This window comes from Mytilus trossulus, chromosome 2 (genome assembly GCF_036588685.1).
Source record: "Mytilus trossulus isolate FHL-02 chromosome 2, PNRI_Mtr1.1.1.hap1, whole genome shotgun sequence".
NCBI lineage: Eukaryota > Metazoa > Mollusca > Bivalvia > Mytilida > Mytilidae > Mytilus > Mytilus trossulus.
In genome coordinates this window covers 31,762,623-31,783,307 of record NC_086374.1, presented here as the reverse complement: position 1 = coordinate 31,783,307, position 20,685 = coordinate 31,762,623, and the positions used below count along the sequence as shown (strand labels likewise).

The 20,685-nt window shown below is 30.7% G+C and overlaps 2 protein-coding genes across 19 annotated transcripts in view; both read right to left on the bottom strand.

Annotated features, from left to right (window-relative positions):
• Positions 1-3,228, bottom strand: part of LOC134707004 (uncharacterized) — a 57,881-nt gene extending 54,653 nt beyond the window's left edge. For 2 of the 3 annotated variants that reach the window (XM_063566445.1, XM_063566449.1), the window contains exon 1: positions 3,157-3,228. The gene's annotated coding sequence lies outside the window, so the exon portion shown is untranslated. Of the gene's footprint in view, positions 1-2,941; positions 2,958-3,156 lie in introns of those variants that run through there. The other variant, XM_063566446.1, reaches the window with a different exon arrangement.
• A 5,786-nt stretch (positions 3,229-9,014) lies between these two features.
• The window catches only part of LOC134707002 (disabled homolog 2-interacting protein-like), a 111,148-nt gene continuing 99,477 nt past the window's right edge, over positions 9,015-20,685 (bottom strand). For 14 of the 16 annotated variants that reach the window (XM_063566428.1, XM_063566429.1, XM_063566434.1 and 11 more), the window contains 7 exons: positions 20,242-20,390; positions 19,516-19,591; positions 19,050-19,140; positions 18,093-18,209; positions 16,242-17,696; positions 13,465-13,667; positions 9,015-11,145 (listed from right to left, as the gene is read on the bottom strand). In XM_063566428.1, coding sequence (XP_063422498.1) covers positions 10,896-11,145; positions 13,465-13,667; positions 16,242-17,696; positions 18,093-18,209; positions 19,050-19,140; positions 19,516-19,591; positions 20,242-20,390 — 2,341 coding nt within the window. In that variant the 3' untranslated portion in view covers positions 9,015-10,895. Of the gene's footprint in view, positions 11,146-12,961; positions 12,983-13,419; positions 13,668-16,241; positions 17,697-18,092; positions 18,210-19,049; positions 19,141-19,515; positions 19,592-20,241; positions 20,391-20,685 lie in introns of all 16 variants that reach the window. The other 2 variants (XM_063566431.1, XM_063566430.1) reach the window with 2 other exon arrangements.

Below are 20,685 nucleotides of genomic sequence, written 5' to 3'. Positions count from 1 at the left end.
GTTTTTTTTATGTCTTTATAACAAGAGTCACTGACCCCAAGCTTATAATGTACCCTATACATTATAACAACAACTTTAAAAGCTTAAAAAGATTAAGTATTATTAAAGTAATAAATTACAATGGCTCTCAGGGTTATCAGAAAGTCATCTTAATTCCTTTTAGCACATATCCAACATAATTTTTATTTCAACCTTCTATAGGTATACCTAACTACGGGTCATGAACTTTTCTTTATGTCATGTCAAAATCATAAATATAACATCTAAATGATACTAAATATATATATATAATATATGTTGAATACAGAACACTTTATTATTTAAATGCCCACTGGGTAATGAGTACACTAATTCATTAAAATTCTTATTTACAGGCAGTTTTGCAGTCCTTCAAAATTAGTTATCAATGTATATGTATATAGATACTAAGTACTACCTGTGCATGAAAAGCAAAATGAGGTTGAAGTTGTATCACTAAAGGTAGACATATACCTCACGAACTCACAAGATTTCACTTGAACTAAACATAAACTTTAATGGAATCTCCATGTCCTGGGATTAAGTCACTATTATCACATGCTGACAGCTTTTAAGTTTTATAAAAGAGGGGCGAAAGATACCAGAGGGAAAGCCAAATTCATACATCAAAAATAAACTGGCAATTTCATGGTTAAAAAAGATAAAGACAAACAGACAAATATAAATAGTACACAGGAAACAACATAAAAAACTAAAGACTAAGCAACAAGAACCCCACCAAAAACTGGGGGTGATCTCAAGTGCTCCAGTAGGGTAAGCACATCCTGCTCCACATATGTCACCTGTCGTGTTGCTCATATTACTACAAACCCAGTAAATAGTCTAAGTCTAATTCGGTAGGTAAAAATCGTGAAAAGGAAAGGGGATTGTAGTTACCACACAAAGAAAATATTTTATATCATATGTGAAATGGATATTCCAAAGCAGTCAACCAACTCTTGATGGCGTCTGTAAAATTACAAAGGTAAGATTTCAACTTCACTATTTAGAACTCTTGGTTTAATAGTTTCCTTGTGAGCAGCAAACCTCTATCAAGGAAATCATGAAAGGAAATACAAGCCCAGGAATATTGTATCAATTGGGAAGCTGAAATCATCTCTTTTGTTGTAAAGTTTTGTTTTTAACCGACCATCATATAGTCAATTTCTAGATGTAGGACTAAGGTCAAGATATGAGGCAGAATTAAAGTTCTATTTCTGTTTTATCCTTCATCCCTAGTTCAATGGGATAGATGTGTTCAACAAAACAGCTGTCGGACAACAGAGTAATCTCGGACTACTTTAAAAGCAGGTACACGGGTTCATCATATTTCAATGAATCTTTCGGCTAGTTGAAATAACAGAACAAACCTGGTCTTAGACTAGACTACAGTAACATATCACATTTATACTTGAGAGATCTATATTTACCTAAAAAAATATACTCAGACAATTCAAGTAAAGCTTCACAAAATTGATCTTGATTTATTCCAGTCCTTTAACAATTTGGCCTACATAGACTAAAATAAAACAAGAAGGGAAAAATGCAAGTTACCTTCCTGCTGTATCTTATCTGACAAATATTTTGCTAAAATAACATTTTGAGAGAAACAAGCTGTATCAAAATTTTCAGCAAATACACTGTCAACGTTTATTTGTTCCACCTAACAGAAGTTCCAATGGAAACTTTGTTATAAACAAGGGCATAATACCTGTTCCTGTCGGAACAAATATTCTATACCATTTATTCCGTTAGGAACATTTACTGTAATATTTATTCCAGTGGAAATAATATTCCAGAATACTGTGAATTCATTATTATTTGTTGGATACCAAATTTCGTGGCTTTCGTGGGTACAGGTGAACCACGAAATTAAATGTTCAACTAATAACATAATTTCTATAGGCTTATATGCAGACTTCGCCAAAACCATGAATCTAAATATCCATGAACATGCAAGTTTTCCGTAATCCACGAAAATTGGTACCCACAAAAATAAATGAATCCACAGTACTGTTTCCATTTGGAACTACCATTTTGAAGGAACTTCTATTCAGTGACAAATATTTACAAAAATAAAGGTGACTGAACTTTTCATTTTAGGTATTAAAATTGATTTAGAATGGTAATTATCTTTACACATTTATATTTTGTTCACAAAACATATCAAAAACCTAAAAAATAAAATATAAAATCAATTCATGCAATAAAAGTCCCACATTAATTCTTTTGTGACAGAAAAAAAAATTGAATTTAGAGTGGAAATTGACAAGTAATCAACATTATTATTTACAAGTTTTATACTTTTAATCAAATTGAATTGTTAGTTCCTCAATAATGAATGATGCCCATACGACAATTTAACATTGAATTATGCACAATAAACATTGGAAAATCTGCAACAGACTGCATCATTGAAAGACTAAAGTAGGAACTGTGTTTTTTATTTTGCAGTAACACTTCTAATTAATTTTTGTTAACCAATTTGGCAAATTCCCTGTCAGCTGAACATAAATTCTGCATGTTAAATATTATGAAATAGAGATTTAAAGGTTAGTAATGGGCTATTTAAATTGTACCAGCAGAGGCAGATTTAGAGGGTTTTTCAGCCCCCCCCCCCCCTCTTTTGTCAGAAACATTTAGATGCTTATATAGGGAATCAATGAAGCATGAATGGAGTGGGACCCCTCTTATGAAAATTTCTGGATGGATCCACCACTGGCCAGCTCACAAACCCTTGTTGTCGACCGTGCAAGGGCTGTATAGTCTAGGTCGTTAAAAACTTCATTCGTCGAACCCCTTGCTCTCATTTTGGTAGGAGGCATTACTTCTAAGGGAAACAAAGTCACCGTTGTAGATTATATAACTAAGAAGATGTGGTATGAGTGCTAATAAGACAACTCTTCGTTTTATGGTGTTTTACCTGGAGGAATCTGAAAGACGGATGGGAACAATAAGAGATCGTAGTCGAGCGCACCTTGCCATGGCCCATGTTCAGAGAAGTGGTTCAGAGTTGGCACTCACAACCTCTATTCGGTTGATTTTACAAACGTTGAAGTTAAAATCTGGTATTAGAGCGTAATACTGATGTTAAAACAACTTTTGAAACACTTGACATTAATTGGAACCATCCTTTACCTGTTGTTTTTCAAGGATACTTCTCTTCGCGGGACGTCATTGTAATTTTTCATATTCATTTAGTATTAAAAGGGACACAACCCCACTTAAATTTCATAAAATAAAAAATAAACAAACATGGGTTATCTCCCTTACACTGTACAAATTATGGTGAAATTAAACAATGAATTCAACTCATTGCATGAAATCATTTATAAAATCATAAATGCATTTGAATTCTATGGTTGATTGTAAGGCATGTATTATAAATAAAAAAAAATCTCTTATAAGATCAAAAGTATCTTGAACCTTTAGACAAAAATAAGTAGTAGTCTCATTATACTTTTGTCTCAGTAGGTCTTTCCACAAGGAAAGGTGGAAAGACCTAATAAATGTGAAAACTTTGCCAAAGCGGTAGATCCGTTTATGGCCAATTTTGGCCTCAAATTTCAGGTTCATCTGACAAAAGATTTTGGACACTTCTAAAACACTTAGAGGTATAAAAAAATCGGCAAAAAATTAAACATTTGTTTTTTCATTACAAATTTTATTTATTACACAATTAGCTATTACTTTATAATATGGTATAAAAATCATGAAGAAAAATCGATTTGGTTTGGCCACAGATGACTTTTAAAATGTTCATATCATTGAAAAAGCTCAAAATTATTTCCCTTTAATGCAAAAATGTAATTTTAAACGTTTAAATTGAAATATCTTTTTTTAACTCATTGGTGACCTATATTTTTTATCATTGTTTTCAAACAAGCTGTACATAAACTATTAAAATGTAAAATTTTAGCGATTTCTGTAATTTAGTTCTTTTTTTATTTCGATATTACCAATATTTCTCCTATTAGTTCAACAGAAAAAAGGACATTAACAAAAATGTATGCTTCTTTCCGAGGCAAATTGTGAGCTTAAATGAAAGGTGACCCCACATTTTTATTTTATATTTCCGTTAGGTATAAGATAAAGGTTAATCATAGAAAAACATAGGAATATCCTATATTACAAAAAAAAGTTGATTTAGACCAGCGAGCCCCCTTAAGTGTCTATTCAAGTTGATTCAATTAGTTTATCATATGTGAAATATTTTAACCCATTTAGTCACTGATTCAAGCTTTAATATGAAAAAAGTATAAAATATGCAAAAAATGTCACTTTACAGATGTTTTTTGTCAAAAATGAAGGAAGCAACAGTGTTCATCCTCAACCTTAGTATGTGTTATGTATTATCATCAAATACAACTTACATTTCAATATTAAGAATGAAAACAAAAGCGGACACTTTCATTTAAGACTGAAACCGTCTAAAATTTAACTCAAATGCCAAAATGGTAAAGAGTTCAGTTATTTAGTTAGTTATTCAGACTTCATGATGCTAGTTCATTTTTTGGATTTGAAATATGTGCATTGTATTGTCAAAAACAGACCATATTTATGTAGCAGAAGCATTCTACTTTTTAATAAATAACTAAACGTTTACATTTTAACAATTTTGTAAAACTTCTATATTTTGGGGCCAAAAAGGGGTCTTACTGGACCTACTTCTTTAGATAAGGAGTTGTGGTATTAGAGAGTGTTACTAACTTTTCACAAGGTCATTACCAGAACTTGAACCCCTGTTTTATCTGAATATTTATATACAATTTGTCTGAATTCTGATTTCAATTTTGAGCTTAGTTTGAATGATTGTCTGATTGTCTTTGGATATATTTGTGTGATCAATTTTCAGAACTGTGCAGGACTGGCAGTTTTGTTGTCTAAATTTTGTGTATACAAATAAAATGTACAGATAAGATTGGAAATTTTCACTAAAAAAAACCCAATTAATGCTGTTTCCTAAAGAAAACACACAAATTTGCTTAGACTGGTGCAATAAATTGTCTTGAATTTCGATTTGGTTTCTGGTAGAGAGTTGTCTCTTTGAAAATATACCACCTTCTTATTTTCATATTTGCTGTCAAATGTCTTTGCCTTCTATTTTGTTAAGTATGTGTGGGGATTTTGTGTAATAAATTAGTACATATGGAACACATATCTTTTCCCATTAAGGAGGCTCTCGGGTAAAAGATTTTCAGAAAAAAATTACTGTAAATTTAGAAATTATTGCGTGCATTTATTATTGCGATTTTGTCATTTTAAACTTAAATGCGATTTTAATTTTTACGATTTTGAGATAAGTCCTGTCTAATTCAGGTAAAATGTTACAAAATGCGAGTTTTAATTATTGCGTTTACAACTCTGTCGCATTCTTCGCAATAATAAAAACCTCGCAATAATTTCTGAATTTACAGTAAACATTTATTTTTCATTACAATTTTTTTTAATTACCTTAAGAAGTTGTTACTTTATCATATGGTACAAAATCATTCCAAAAAATCAATATGTGTTAGCCCCAGCTAACTTGTTAAAATGTAGATATCATTAAAAAGCTCCAATTTATCTCCCTTGGGTTCAAAAATGCAATTTTTTGGCATTAAAATTGAAATATCTTTTTTAACTCATCGGTAACCTATATTTTTTTATTGTTGTTTTTGAATAAGCTGTACATCAAGTAAATAATTGTAAACTTTAAGCGATTTCTGTAATTTAGATTTTTTTTATTTCAATATTACTGCTATTCCTCCTACTGGTCCGAGAACACAATTAATTCGTAGTGCATTTCTTTTAGAACATAAATGAAAATTAAAAAAATCCCACCTGCGCTTTCTCAATGAAATTTTCACAGTGTGTTGTACTACTTTTGGGACAAATTATATCAAAATTATAGAAAACTTCATTGTCTCTTACTCAAAATATAGACAATTTTATCTTTAGGGCGTCTTGAAATCTTTTGACAGCTTCCGAAGTGCTATTTTTCAACCTTTTTCACCTGGACCAAATCACTACTTTCCTTTAAAATTCTGGTCCCAAATTTTTTTACAGTGTAATTTCACCCCCCTTCTTACAATTTGAGGCATTAAACATGGAGAAATAAATTTGGAAGGGGTATAAAAATTAATGGCAAGTAACCCACTGTTAACACTAGGGACTATATTCGTGAACAACGAAAATCAAGGGACGACAATTGTGGTCTCGGACCTAATAGGATAGAAAGAGTTGACAAATCTTAAAAAAAACTTGGTATGACCAAAGCTTAATAAATTATAACACTGCTTGCAAAGTTTCATTACAATAGGATATATATTATAGACAATATGTTAAATTCTATACTCATCTTTGCGTGTTAAATTTTGACGTTAAAATTGAAAAATTTCAACTATCAACATGTTGGGCTTTAAAAATTAAAATATTGCAAAAAACTTCTTTTTAAATGCCTTAATATATCATTTATTATCTAATTAAAGCAATAGAGTACTCATTTGATTTATCAGACTTAGCATAATTATTCAAAAGTCAAATTTATATCAGCCTAGGTCTAAAAATTGAGGTTTTTCAATGAAAGGGGGCCTTACATGAAGATGTAATATTTTCCGGCAATTTCAAATTTGTGAAGCTTTTTGGTTATAAATAATCCTTACATATGTATTGAATGTACTTTAAATGGAAAGAAAAGTTACAAATAACATATCATATTAGTTTAAAAGGGTCTTAAGCCAAGTAAGACTGGAAAAAAATAAGGGTCAATTTAGGCTGTGCCACATATTTACATTAAAAAATGCATATTAGGCTATAAGAAATAAAAAATTGTGTCTTTTTTATCATTTCTATACTCATGTGACATGATACAAAAAATCTGAGCACAAAAAGACTCTTGCAATTAACTTTTCTTAAAGACAGTATGGTCTGATACAAAGATTTCTGGCTTTTTAGTGAAAAACTTGAATGCAATTTTAGTCTCAACAGGCTTATATTTAAACCACTTGCTATCCTACAGAAGAAAGAAAAAAGATATTAATATGTAAAATGGAACAGGTACAATAGACATTGCAAAGTGCTTTTGGTACAAATTTAGTGAGGTCTTTATTGTGGACCTCAAATTTTATGTACCAAGAACACCACTTTTGACTTCATCCAAACAGGGCGTTAGACAAGGGTCATTTATACAACACATTTTGCACATATTGTCTGAGATAATCTTCTTTTCTGTAGATTCTGAGTTCATAAACAAGTAAAAGAACTAGATAAAGGCATAGAAACACAAGTATTGACACATGAAAACCTGTCAGATAGAAAGTCAGGATGCCATGTATGCATCAATTTTGAAAAAGCCTTAAAAGCCTATTTTGACCATAAAATGCCAAAATTGGTAATTTTTGCAGAAATTCTATAAAATAAAAGTTAAAATCCTTTAGTTTCATGATATTTGACAAATTGACACCGCCAAATCATTTAGGGAAGTTGCCAAAGTACAGATTCTATATTTACAGACTTCACCTCTTAGGTCCGAGAACACAATTAATTCGTAGTGCATTTCTTTTAGAACATAAATGAAAATTAAAAAAATCCCACCTGCGCTTTCTCAATGAAATTTTCACAGTGTGTTGTACTACTTTTGGGACAAATTATATCAAAATTATAGAAAACTTCATTGTCTCTAACTCAAAATATGGACAATTTTATCTTTAGGGCGTCTTGAAATCTTTTGACAGCTTCCGAAGTGCTATTTTTCAACCTTTTTCACCTGGACCAAATCACTACTTTCCTTTAAAATTCTGGACCCAAATTTTTTTACAGCGTAATTTCACCCCCCTTCTTACAATTTGAGGCATTAAACATGGAGAAATAAATTTGGAAGGGGTATAAAAATTAATGGCAAGTAACCCACTGTTAACACTAGGGACTATATTCGTGAACAACGAAAATCAAGGGACGACAATTGTGGTCTCGGACCTACTAGTTAAACAGAAAAAAAAGAAAATTAACAAAAATGTTTGCTTCTTTGGCAGGCAGATTGTGAGTGTAAATGAACGGTGACCCCATCTTTTTACTTCATTTTTCTATTAAGTTTAAGATAAATTCATTTATAGAAAAATATAGAGAAATCCTATATCAAATTAAAAAAAATTATTTAGACCCGCGAGCCCCCTTAAGGACACATACACATTGTTTGTTTCTTGTGCTGTGTGAAACAAATGAAGAAGTTTCCCAGTCACAGCAATGTAATACTCATTTTATTTTTAGTCCTAGCTTATTTATTTTTTTAAACATCTCTTATGTATACTATTTCATTATTTCATTTTGCTCAGGTTGTTTTTTATTCAGTCCATCCAAAATATTTTCCCCTTTTTCCTGCCAAGTTATTTTAAAAATATCTTGATGTGCCACTTGTTGGTATGAGATAGTCAGAAAAATATCAACAGATTTGTTAGACTTTGCATGTAATAGTCTGTTATATTTTGTAAGCCTCAATCTGTTTTCTTCATTGCAAAGATATATGGTGATCTATATTTAGAAAAGAAGTCCACTCTAACCGGTGCTTAGGAATGTTTGAACTTGTTTTGAGGTGTGATCTTTGCTAAATGTTAAATCTTTTGTAATGTCAATAAGAGTTCTTCTTTTAAAGTTCTTCTGAGCAGGGTATTTAAATACAGCTTTTGACTAGGAACCTGATGTTCAGTGGTTGTTGTTTGTTCATGTGGTTCATAAGTGTTTCTCGTTTTTTATATTCCAGTAGATTTGACCATTTTTTTCCCCGTTTGAATGGTTATACCCTAGTTATTTAAGTGTTCTTTTCCGCTTGCTGTTTGGTGTGAGCCAAGGCTCTGTGCTGAAGACTGTACTTTGACCTATAATGGTTTATTTCTACAAATTGTGTCTTGGAGGGAGAGTTGTCTCATTGGCACTCATACCACATTTTCTTATATCTACATGGGTTAGCATAATATAAATGATTGATAGTTACTGCAGCAGTTATTAAAATACAAAAACAGTTTTGAAATATCCCATTTTATTTTTTGCCATTATTAATGTACATTGTTTTATTTCAACAATCTCTTACTACTCAGGACCAGAAATATTTACATTAATACTTGCTAATCTTATGTTACAAAACAGCACTATATTTGCATATACATGTATGACAATGTTTTTTTTTACAAATATACGCCAAGAAACATTATTTTTTGCAATTTACAATAAATATTGCACAGACTTTGGGGGAAATTATTTCCCATCACAAATGAAATCATGTTGACTCTTTGTAAGCTTCCATTGCAAACACAATGATAAATCAATGATAATTTTTTTTACAATTTCTATAAATAGCATGATGAGATTCTGAACTCATATTTTTCATAATAAACTTTCTTGGTTGATGAAACATTCATTTGTTCACAATGGATTCAGAGGAAGTTACAAGCTTTTTTCATAATATATCAAACTAACTCAGCACTACAAAGTTTTCAATAACCAAGCACACATATTTCACAACCATCTGAGATGAAGTCCAGTCTTAAGATTGAATTTTGTATAGATATCCATGTATATAATACATTTATGACTAAATACAGTGGATTTGTTTTTGGCTTGGAGAAGACAGAGTCAAGGGATGTGAGTGGATCGAATCTAAAGAATGATCTTTTCACTGCACTATTTTGTTTGAAATATCAAAGGTAGTGATTAACCTTGGAAGATGCACTATTTTGTTTCAAATATCAAAGGTAGTGATAAACCTTGGAAGATTTAGATATCAAGTCAGTACCACACTATTTTGATAGCATTTCATGCAAATCTTTTTCCTTAATTAAGTCAAAAATAACACAACAAATAAACAAACAAACATAAAAGATGAAATTGAACAAAGCAATTTTTGTGATTGATAAAAGTTTCATATACTTATGACCTTGGTATATTCAACCTGAAGACTGGACTCTTAACATTCATCATTACATACACAAAATCATAACTTTTATAACTTAATAGTGTTTATCATTCTCAAAATTACGACCAACACTACTTATGCAAAGTTGCCATTCAGTCCTCCACAAAATAGGTTATATAATCCAACAATAAAGCTTCACTCTATTCCTTATCATAGGAATATTCAGTGAATGAAAAAACTGACATAAAATTTCGATTTATCAAATGTTCATTGCACTTTTATATATATGCTCACACTAAGTAACTCAGAACACATCAAATACTATAAATAGCACTTATGCAATGGCAGTTCTAATATGATGAATATGTTTGAATGAGATTTTAGTAATTTACATCTGAATTATCCATAGATGTTAAAAATCAAAATGATAGTACTTTTTATCTGAGATCCAGACAATGGATAATGAAAATTTTAAATTTTACAATGATATATATCAATATTCTGACATATGTTGAGTAAATGTTTTAAAAAAACCATTACAGTAATAATTTAGTGTTTGAAAATCCTCTGGTGAATGAATATCACTGCTGTAGCACCTCATTCAAGACATGATTGGTGATATATGTTTGAAAGCACACAGATAAGCTCACAAAATATCGATTCTAACATTCAGCACACATATAAATTATAAGTACACACTTATAGTACACACTTATTACTTGAGGTACATTATCTGAAAGCCCACATTTATATATAGCTGATAATTATCTTCAACTAAGGAATATTAAAACCTCGACTCCCTTACAAGCATATTAGACTTTACAGATGTTTGCTTAAAATTATACTGTATTACTAAATAAAGTTAAGTTTGGATTTCTTAATAAAATAGTCAGCATTTCAGCTTTCACATGATGGACATACTTAAGATGCATATATTATTATAACATGATACAATTATGCCATTGGTTTCCATGTCATTTTTCTGCTGAACTTAACATGAACTTGTCTTAAATTCTGCGATTTCTGTTGTTAAGATGGTGGATCTCAATGGGCCAATCATTCCATTATGATTTTGTTGAGAAACACTGCGTAGCTGAGATAAAGCAGTCATCAGTTTAGCATTAGCATTGTCTAGAGTTTGTATTCTCCTCTCTTGAGCCTCAATGACACGTTGTTTCTGACGAACCAATGATTGCATCTCCTCTTGATCTGCCTTTAGTTCCTTTTCAACAGTCATTAATCTGGAAATTAAAGATCACAAACATTAGTATTTTTGAAGAGTAAGTCTTTCATCAATGGTCAATAATATTGTGTAAAGTTATAATTTTACTTTTATGAAACAATACAGTATCTAAATAATCATCAGTTTAATCGCCTTCAATTATTGTGGTCATGATAAACATATGGTGAACTTCTTGTTTTTGTGTCTGAGATGCTGCCTCACTGGCATACATAAACATCCCTCCTTTTCTCCACACCAGTTTTTGATGTCTATACTTTTAACTTAAGCATGTTTGTTTTCAAATCTACTAATTACTGTAATTTCATAGTTAACTAAATCCACAAATAAATATTTAATTTGTTCTCATTTCTGAAATTTTTCAAATTAAAATTATGAAATAATAAGAAATAATAAGTGTTTGATTTTATGTCAATTTTGGTTAACACATATGCTATCAAAAAAGCAACAACATCGAACAATTAAGCTTGAAACAAACAAAATACAGCACATGTTTTGTTCTTGTTTCTCTATAACTTTTTTTTTCTTCTTATCTTTAACTTAATAATTGTTATTAATCTGTATACTGATAACATATAGACAATAGATCATAAAATATATAAAAGTCCTAATCCTAATTTTCTTGTTACACAGAAAGCAAAATATAAGTGTTCAGCATAGTATTTACAATAAATAGTTTTAGTGATACATGTTGTAATTTAAGGATATACAACTAGGTGACAATAATCACAAAAAACTACAGATATTATTTATGAGTTTTGTAAATAATGGTCAAAACATTCTATTAAATATTTAAAGAAGGAATTGTTTTTATCAATTACCATAGGTGCATTTTTAGGACCTCTAACAGTTAAAAGAAAACCTTTCTTATACAGCAGAACTAGTGGGGACAAATTCTTTAAACAAGGAGAACATGTAAAGTACTATTTCTTTTTTAAAACGTATTTCACTCCAAAAAATAATCACATCTTATTCAAGTTAAGAATGGACTCCTGTAAATGATTTGTGCTATCTCTATTTGCTAATATATTCTAAGTAGATGTATTGTAACTACATTGTACATGTATCTGTGCATCATACTGAAGGTATAACATTCAGGATTTAGGAGTATAAAGATCAGGAATGGAAAATTAACATAAGGAATAAGTCTATTTCAAAAGATATTTTTACTTCTCAAATTTAAAAAAAACCCAATCTGTTTATTAGGTTTACTACTCAAATAAAAATTTCCAAGATAAATCGTTTTGTGTTTGAACTTAAATGCATTAGCATCATACTGAAAAAACTTTTCCGATATTTGATTTAAAAAGTAATTGAAGTAAAAGTTGCTAACAGTAAGATATGTATGTGTAGATATTATTGTTAAATATTTCTGTTTATATAAATGGCGTTAATTTCTGATTACTATAACCCAAAAGTATTACAGAAAGCAACAGAATGCTCATATTAAATAAGCCTGCTAACCAGGGGAAACTGTGCTATGAGTCTTATAGAATATCATTAAATTTCGGAACCTCTCTTCCAATTAACAACTTAAGCAAATTATTTGGATTCTTTATTTTTTCACCTATGCTATGATAAACTATTAATCATCAAATAAAATTTCCTTCATTCAAAATATTTTGAAAACTGAGTATTTAAAAAAATCAACAAAAAATGTTCCTGCCAAAAAATTAAAAAAAAAGATAACAGGAATTATACATAAGAAACTTTAAAGTTCCATGCAGAAATGACTCCATGCCTGAAGAGTTGACAAGTAGTGTTCAAAGAAATAACTATTCAGTTCATGCTTAATTACAACTTAATTAGAAAATTACCATTTTATATACTCGATACAACTGAAATAATATAATGATAGTCATTTTATTTACAATTCTCATTGGTACATTTAGGAATTGATTATCTCCCTTAGAATAGTTTTGTTTCAACATGTTTTCTATCCACAAGACATATACCTAATTTTTTTTAACATAGAACCATAAACAGTGTTTATGAAAATGGACCTTTGAGAGTAGTTTCTAATATGTTTTTTATATCTACATTGACTATATATAAGTAAAAGTTTGGAATGTTCCTTAAGTATCATTTTCCTAACCAGACGACCTAGCGCCCTTATGCTCATTTACAAGTGTAGTATTTTATATTTTATGCTGCTATTACAAAGCAACAAATTTTGGAACAAAAAGCATTGTGCAAGAAAAAAAAAGACATCTACAGAAATTACTACAGTGGTTCTACTTAAGCCAGGCATGAATTCCAAAAAATGAATTTTCACCACAGATAAATGACGTCGTTGTAATTCCATGCCGAGTCATCTAACCTTTGTATAATCTGTTTCATCTGATCATCTTTTTGTACTTGTTGTTTACGAAGTCTTTCTTCACTTTCGGACAGTCTATATTGCCAATCATCAACTAACTGTGCTGTTCCTGTTTCGTGTTCCTTCAACCTGTCCTCGGCTTGCTGAAGACGATCTTGTGCTTCGTTCAACTGTTGTCGTAACGTTTCAACTTCACTCTCATACTGTGAAAATAATTAAATAATAATATGAGTTATAATTTCAAATTTATGAAATAAAAATGGCAATAGTAATCATGGTAATTGCAATGTTTCTTTCTAATTATTTGACCTGATATACAAATATAACTGAACCAACTTTTTGAAAAACATGATTTAGTTGGAAAGTTTGGGTTCTACAATTTTGAACATAACTAACATGACTAAGGCCATAAGTTTTCTCGTTTAAATTGTTTTACATCTGTCATTTCAGGGCCTTTTATAGCCAATTCAAATATTACGTGCTTCTTTAGCTTTGTAAACACCACTGATAAAATTCTCCGTAAAATATACTTAGCGCAGACTCAGAGATATACATTAATAATGGCTGTTACAATTAACTACCCACGTAAATGTACATGTATTGGAACCTATTTGCAGACCCTTTGCCGATCATTTATTGTTTTAAAAAGTGCAATTAAAAAAAGACAAAATAACTTTTATTCTTATTCGTATGCATAATAAAATAAAATTTGTAAGGGTTCCGCGGAACCCAGTGTCTCGCCTACTTTTGCTGTAAATCGCAGGCTCAACAAAAAATGAGGAAAAAAATCAATAAAAAAATTCCTCTTGATACTATCTTTTGATTGTAAGAAGCTTCTGTCCAAGTTTGGTAAAAATCTAGGATAGTTAATGAATCTAATTAATGTTTTGAAAACTTAAACTGCCGACTGTATATAATGTTAACTGGAAGAAAATCTAAGTCCATTTAAAAGTAAAATACAGAAAAAATGGAGTTATCTTTTTACAATATTTACTTCTGGATACTATCTTATTGTCATAAATAAGCTTCAATCCAAGTTTGGTACAAACCCAGGATAGTTTAAGAAAGTTATTAAAATTTTAAAAACTTTAACCACAGAGTGAATGTAATGTTTCCCCGCAGAAAAACTAAGTCCATTTAAAAGTAAAATACGGAAAAAATGGATTTATTTTTTTACAAAATTTACTTCTGGATACTATCTTATGATCATTAACAAGCTTCTGTAAAAATTTGGTTCAAACCAAGGATAGTTTAAGAAAGTTATTAAAATTCTAAAAACTTTAACCACAGAGTGAATGTAATGTTTCCCCGCAGAAAAAACTAAGTCCATTTATAAGTAAAATATGGAAAAAATGGAATTTTATTTTTACAAAATTTACTTCTGGATACTATCTTATGATCATAAACAAGCTTCTGTCCAAGTTTGGTAGAAATCCATTATAGTTTAAGAAAGTTATTAAAATTTCAAAAACTTTAACCACAGAGTGAATATTTGTGGACGCCACCGACGCCGACGGAAAGTAGGATCGCTTAGTCTCGCTTTTTCGACTAAAGTCGAAGGCTCGACAAAAAGTAATGCACAAGAGCTTGGAAAAATCAACAAAATAATAATAAAATAAAATTCCGTGAAAGTCTATTAATCTTTATGGCGCATTTAAGTCTTTTCAAAACATGACATCAAACAAATGAAACCGCTTAAGTTGAAAGTTTTCAGTTACGTGAACCATCGGAATTCGTATGATATTGTATCAAAACTGATTTTTGAGGTAGGTTTTGTTTTATTTTCTGTCCTATTGCATTATTCGCATTTACTCATTTCAGGATGTCAACATGGCGACTCCTTAGTTACAAAATGTCAACTTTGGATTTGATGGAAGCTTACGAGAAAACATTTAAATTAAAAATGGCAAATGTTGGGTTTAAGAATTTAAAGAATTAAAAAGTTATTTTTTCTAGCAGTTATTCACGAAATAACCTACGCAAGCTACATATTTATAAAAATGTTTGAGCTTAATCTAACAGGGAGTAAAAAAGAACAGTCACACACACAGCATACCCACTCTCGCTTCATTTTTTTAATGACTGTATTTGTTCTATTAGAATTGAAATAATTCATGGAAGCCATAGATTGTTGGAAATTTACACATGGCCTGGGCCGTGATATTTGTTAATTTTATCCCTCGCTAACGCTCATGATAAAATTTGAATATCACAGCCCAGGCCATGTGTAAATTTCCAACAATCTATGACTTCCATGAATTATTTCTTAATTGTTAGGTATGGGCTCATTGTTGAATGCAGAACATCACGATGACCTATACCGGTAGCAGTTTATTTCTGTGTCATTTTGGTCTCTTGTATAGAGTTGTCTCATTGGCAATCATACTTTTAAAATCTTCTTTATATATATTATATTAATGCAAATTTATTCAAGATATGGGTTTTCTTCCACTCAAAATTAGTTGAGTTCCATAACTAAAATATAAAACAAGAATGTGTCCATAGTTCATGGATGCCCATCTGCACTTTTTCTATGTTTAATTGACCATGAAAATGGGGGAAATTTCTAATTTGTCATTTAAATTTGAAAGATCATATCAAAAGGAACATGTGCACTAAGTTTCAATTTGATTGGACTTCAACTTCATTCAAAGCTACCTGGACCAAAAACTTTAACCTGAAGTGGGACGATGAGACAAACGAAGATTTAACCTAATGAATAATGTTGGTAATTATTTGAGTAGATAGAAATAGCTGTATCTAAGTAAGTTACATACCTCCTGTTTTGTTTTTTCCTGTTCCTGTATTTTCCTTTGTACAGACTTAATTCCCATATGTACTGCATTATTAGGAGACAGTTTCTGTGAACCTCGATCAGAATCTTCTGTGTAAGATCTATCACCAAAAGAGTATTTCTGTGAACCTTTGTCAGAATTGTCTGTGTAATATTTATCACTATATCGACTACCATGACTAGAATTACTAGTAATATCACTATTACTATAAGCATGACTTGGTCCATATTTGATATGAGACGAAATGTGAGAATCAGTAGCAGTCCTACGAATCGGATCATTATATCTTTGTCTCATATGCGAAAAATCCATACTGCCAGTATGTGAGAGTTCTTTAGGCCTGGATGGAGCCCGACTCAATGAGTAATGATTACTAGTATTATTAGATGGAGTTACATTGCTATTGCGAACATCATCACTATTCTGTGATGACACAGATGAATGTAAATCTAATGAAAACTTCACTGGATCATTTGATGACTGCACAGAATTCGATCGTGTAAATCGTGATGATTCAGTTGTTGACATTGCCGAACTAGAACGAGTCATTTTATACAATTCTTGTTCTAAAGATTCACTACTACTTGAACTGGATAATTTTGGGGCAAGATTGCGTAATGGATCATTACGCTGGGGACTAAATAAATCTCTGTCGGAGGATTTCACAGGACTTCTATGTTTAACAGTGTCTTCCTCACTACTAGCAGACCCAGAACTGGATCCCTGTCTGATGACATTAGGACTAGACATTGAATGTTTTGCACTATTGAACTGGTGTCTATACACTGGATTTGAGAATGATAATGGTTGTAGAGGACCCTGAGATGAATGAGATTTAGAAAAGTCCTGTGTAGTGTTAGGATCAATAGGTGAACTGGATTGACTATATCCGAAAGACTGGTAACCCGAAGATGCTATCGTAGATATTTGACTTATGGATATTTCACTCCCATTCATATTATGATCTGAGTCCATTGATGAATTATGTACATCCTCATCAGCGAAATGCAATAAGTCAATATAGTCTCCTTGGTGGCTTTCTGCCACGTTAACAATTTCACTCCAAGATTCATTCACTCTTTGTTCATTTGATACACTTTTCACTGATACGTTAGACACATCAAACTTAGAATTTTTATAAAATCCAAAATCATCTTCTGTCTCCACATTATTTTCGGAATCAAACACACCCAATCTGGATCCTCGCCTCCCACTTAACACAGGAATATCCTCCTCTCCACAAAGTTTTAACATTTCCCGTACAATTTCTGTCGGAGAGGTGCTAGCTTGAGGAGGCATATTGACTAGATTGTCATATATTTGGGATTTCCTGTTCTGTTTTGGTGGTGGAATCACCAAACCAACATCTGGATTTTCCAAGGCAGCTTTCAATTTACTTAAAATGCTTGGTAGTTTTCCTAAGCTGGCTACGGATTCCTGAAACAGACAAGAAAAAAATGTATCAAATATGGTGACAATTAATCCTATATAATAAGCACCCTTATCCAAGAATACGTCATTCTGATCTTAAATTACCAGGATCTCAGATAACAATAAAACAATTGTGTCATATACAAAGTCAGAAATATGACAGTTTTTATCTGTTCGTTTGGTGTGTTTGAGGTTTGGATTTTGATTAGATGCTTTTTATTTTGACACCTCCTCGGAGTTCAGTATCTTTGTTATTTGTCTTTTCGTCAGTATAAGGTTTTATCCCTATAAATAATACCTCAATCTGATGTTAAACTACATGGAACTAAGACAACAATAAAATACACTGCTATATGTGCATTTAGTTGTGATGGTCTTAATAAACAGGTGAAGATAACTTACCTGAGGGCACTTTTCTAGAGATTCTGTTAATAGACTGTGTAAAACAGACAATTGTTTACCCAGGTCAATGTACCCATCAAACTCTAGAAACTGGTTTCCTCCATTGGTATCTGTTGACTAAAATAAAACAAAACATATCATTTGTTTAATCATCTAGGTTTTTAACAAGAAGTTAAATGTGATAAAAAAAATTCTTGGGTTTTTATTGGCATTCAATACTCCACGTTCTGCATAATAAAAGGGCAAGTGTTGTAGAATCCCATAAAGCAACGAGGAATGTACACTAAATACACTAGTATATAAAGCAACGAGGAATGTACACTAAATACACTAGTATATAAAGCAACGAGGAATGTACACTAAATACACTAGTATATAAAGCAACGAGGAATGTACACTAAATACACTGGAGCAACGAGGAATGTACACTTAATACACTGGTATATAAAGCAACGAGGAATGTACCCTTAATACACTGGTATATAAGCAACAAGGAATGTACACTAAATACACTGGTATTGGTCATAATATGAGGACAGAAAGACCTTTCCATCTTGTTATCAGCAACTTGTGTCGTTAACAAATCAAAAGAAATTATCCATTTCATTTTGGGTTTTTTAAGAATTATTGGTTTTAATTCATCATAAATCCTTAAATACTAATGCTAACTACCTTTATTCTTAATTAATATATCTATATCTTGATTGCAGAAAATAAGGTATTATTGTCACCAAGAAATCTATTCACAAGGGGCAAAAAGATGTGGACATGAAGATAATATGCAACCATACAGCTCTGGACCATGATCAAAGTCCAATACTGTATAATAAGTCATCAAATGCCCTGACATGACAAATGAGAAACAATTCAAAAGAGAATACTAAGGACTTAACTTACACTAAATCAAACAGCAAAGTTGAGCAAACAGCAACCACACAAAAGTATAATAAAACTTACTGATATCTGTTGGAGGAACTGATTCATACTCTCACTATGTCGTTCAATAAAATCATTCATAAATGTCATATATTCTTCTTTGGCTCCAAATCTGAAAATTATAGGGAGAAATTTATACAAGAAATCTGACTTCATACATAACTCTCATCTCAGAACTTGCATGGTCAATAATGCACTTAATCCTTATATTTGATGTCATGCCTCTGTATGCATATTACATAAATAAATGTTATTAAAAATACATGTGCTTACATTATTTAGTCGATTACATTTGTGATATGTTTTAATAATAGAATAAGGATTCTACTATATTAATTTTATTTTGGAATAAGACTTTTAAAAAATATTGCAAAGATTTTGGGTTTAAGTTTTTTATTTATGTCTTTATGTTATAATAGCATAGTACATGTACTAATTAAAAGTAAAAATTGTAGTATTAATGCTAATAAAATACTTGAGTACTTACTTGGTAAAATTGGCAAGAGTTTGGATTGTCTTGGCGAGTAGAACAAGATTCCTGGCAGCTTTTTCTGGAGGGTATTCTGAAATAAAAACACATTTCTTAAGTCTATCATCTTCCAGTAATCAAAATTTAATGCATTAACGTAAACTTCTGTTCTTATTATTTGTATAACTGTATTTGGTTTTTATTTCTCCTTTTTAAGCCCCTGTTTACAGGTTTACAAATATCAAAGTTTATAAACATACAGTAAATCATTTATTACTAAACAATCTATAATAAGTTTTGTATCAAAAACAGCTATACATGCAGTCAAATTATATTGATATGATTTATAAATATGAAATATGTTCTCTAACTACATAAAGTCATGTTTTAGATGTAACAGGATGTTGGGAAAACAATATTGTAATTATATTTAACAATAACACAATCCCAGAATTATTTATTCATTGCATCATGTATAAAATCAGCTACTTCTCCTTAAAAATTATCTTTAGTGTTTCTTACAGACATTATGAGTGACATAATAAAAAATCGAAAATAACCATAATTTTTGTCAATGATCAATTTTATTTATAATTGGCAGGAAGCCAGAGAAAAGTGTGCCATGTTTCTCATTTCTAACCCTAATCTGGTAAAACAAAATGTATTCGATAATTATTTTGAATGTGCAAATTCTATTTCTTGTGAATTAAGATTGAGAAGATGAATGTTGATAACTTGTATTACCTTGTATCAAATTAAATAGACTGGGGGACATTATAGCTGGACACAGGAATCTCAGAAATAATGAGGCACTTATTAAATTCTCCGCTGTATTCTCTCTCTCCATCTCCAAACAACGAGTTTGAAAACTGGTGAAAACATCTCTCAGTTCACTGTCAAAATAAAACATAGTCATGTTTAACACCAATATTTCTTATTTCAACCATTATAAAATCCAACAATACATATATATACATGTAACAGGAATATATATTCAACACTAACATTAATTATTCCAATCATCTCAAACTTAATGTATATTATACATATCTAATGCTGAATTTTCTTTTTCAAGTAAATCTTAAAGTCTTTTATTTCATTCTTTGTTGATATAAAAAAAAAAATAATGTATTACTGTTGTTATTATACAAATGGGTAGACTCTTAGGACTGACTAGCTCTAAATGTT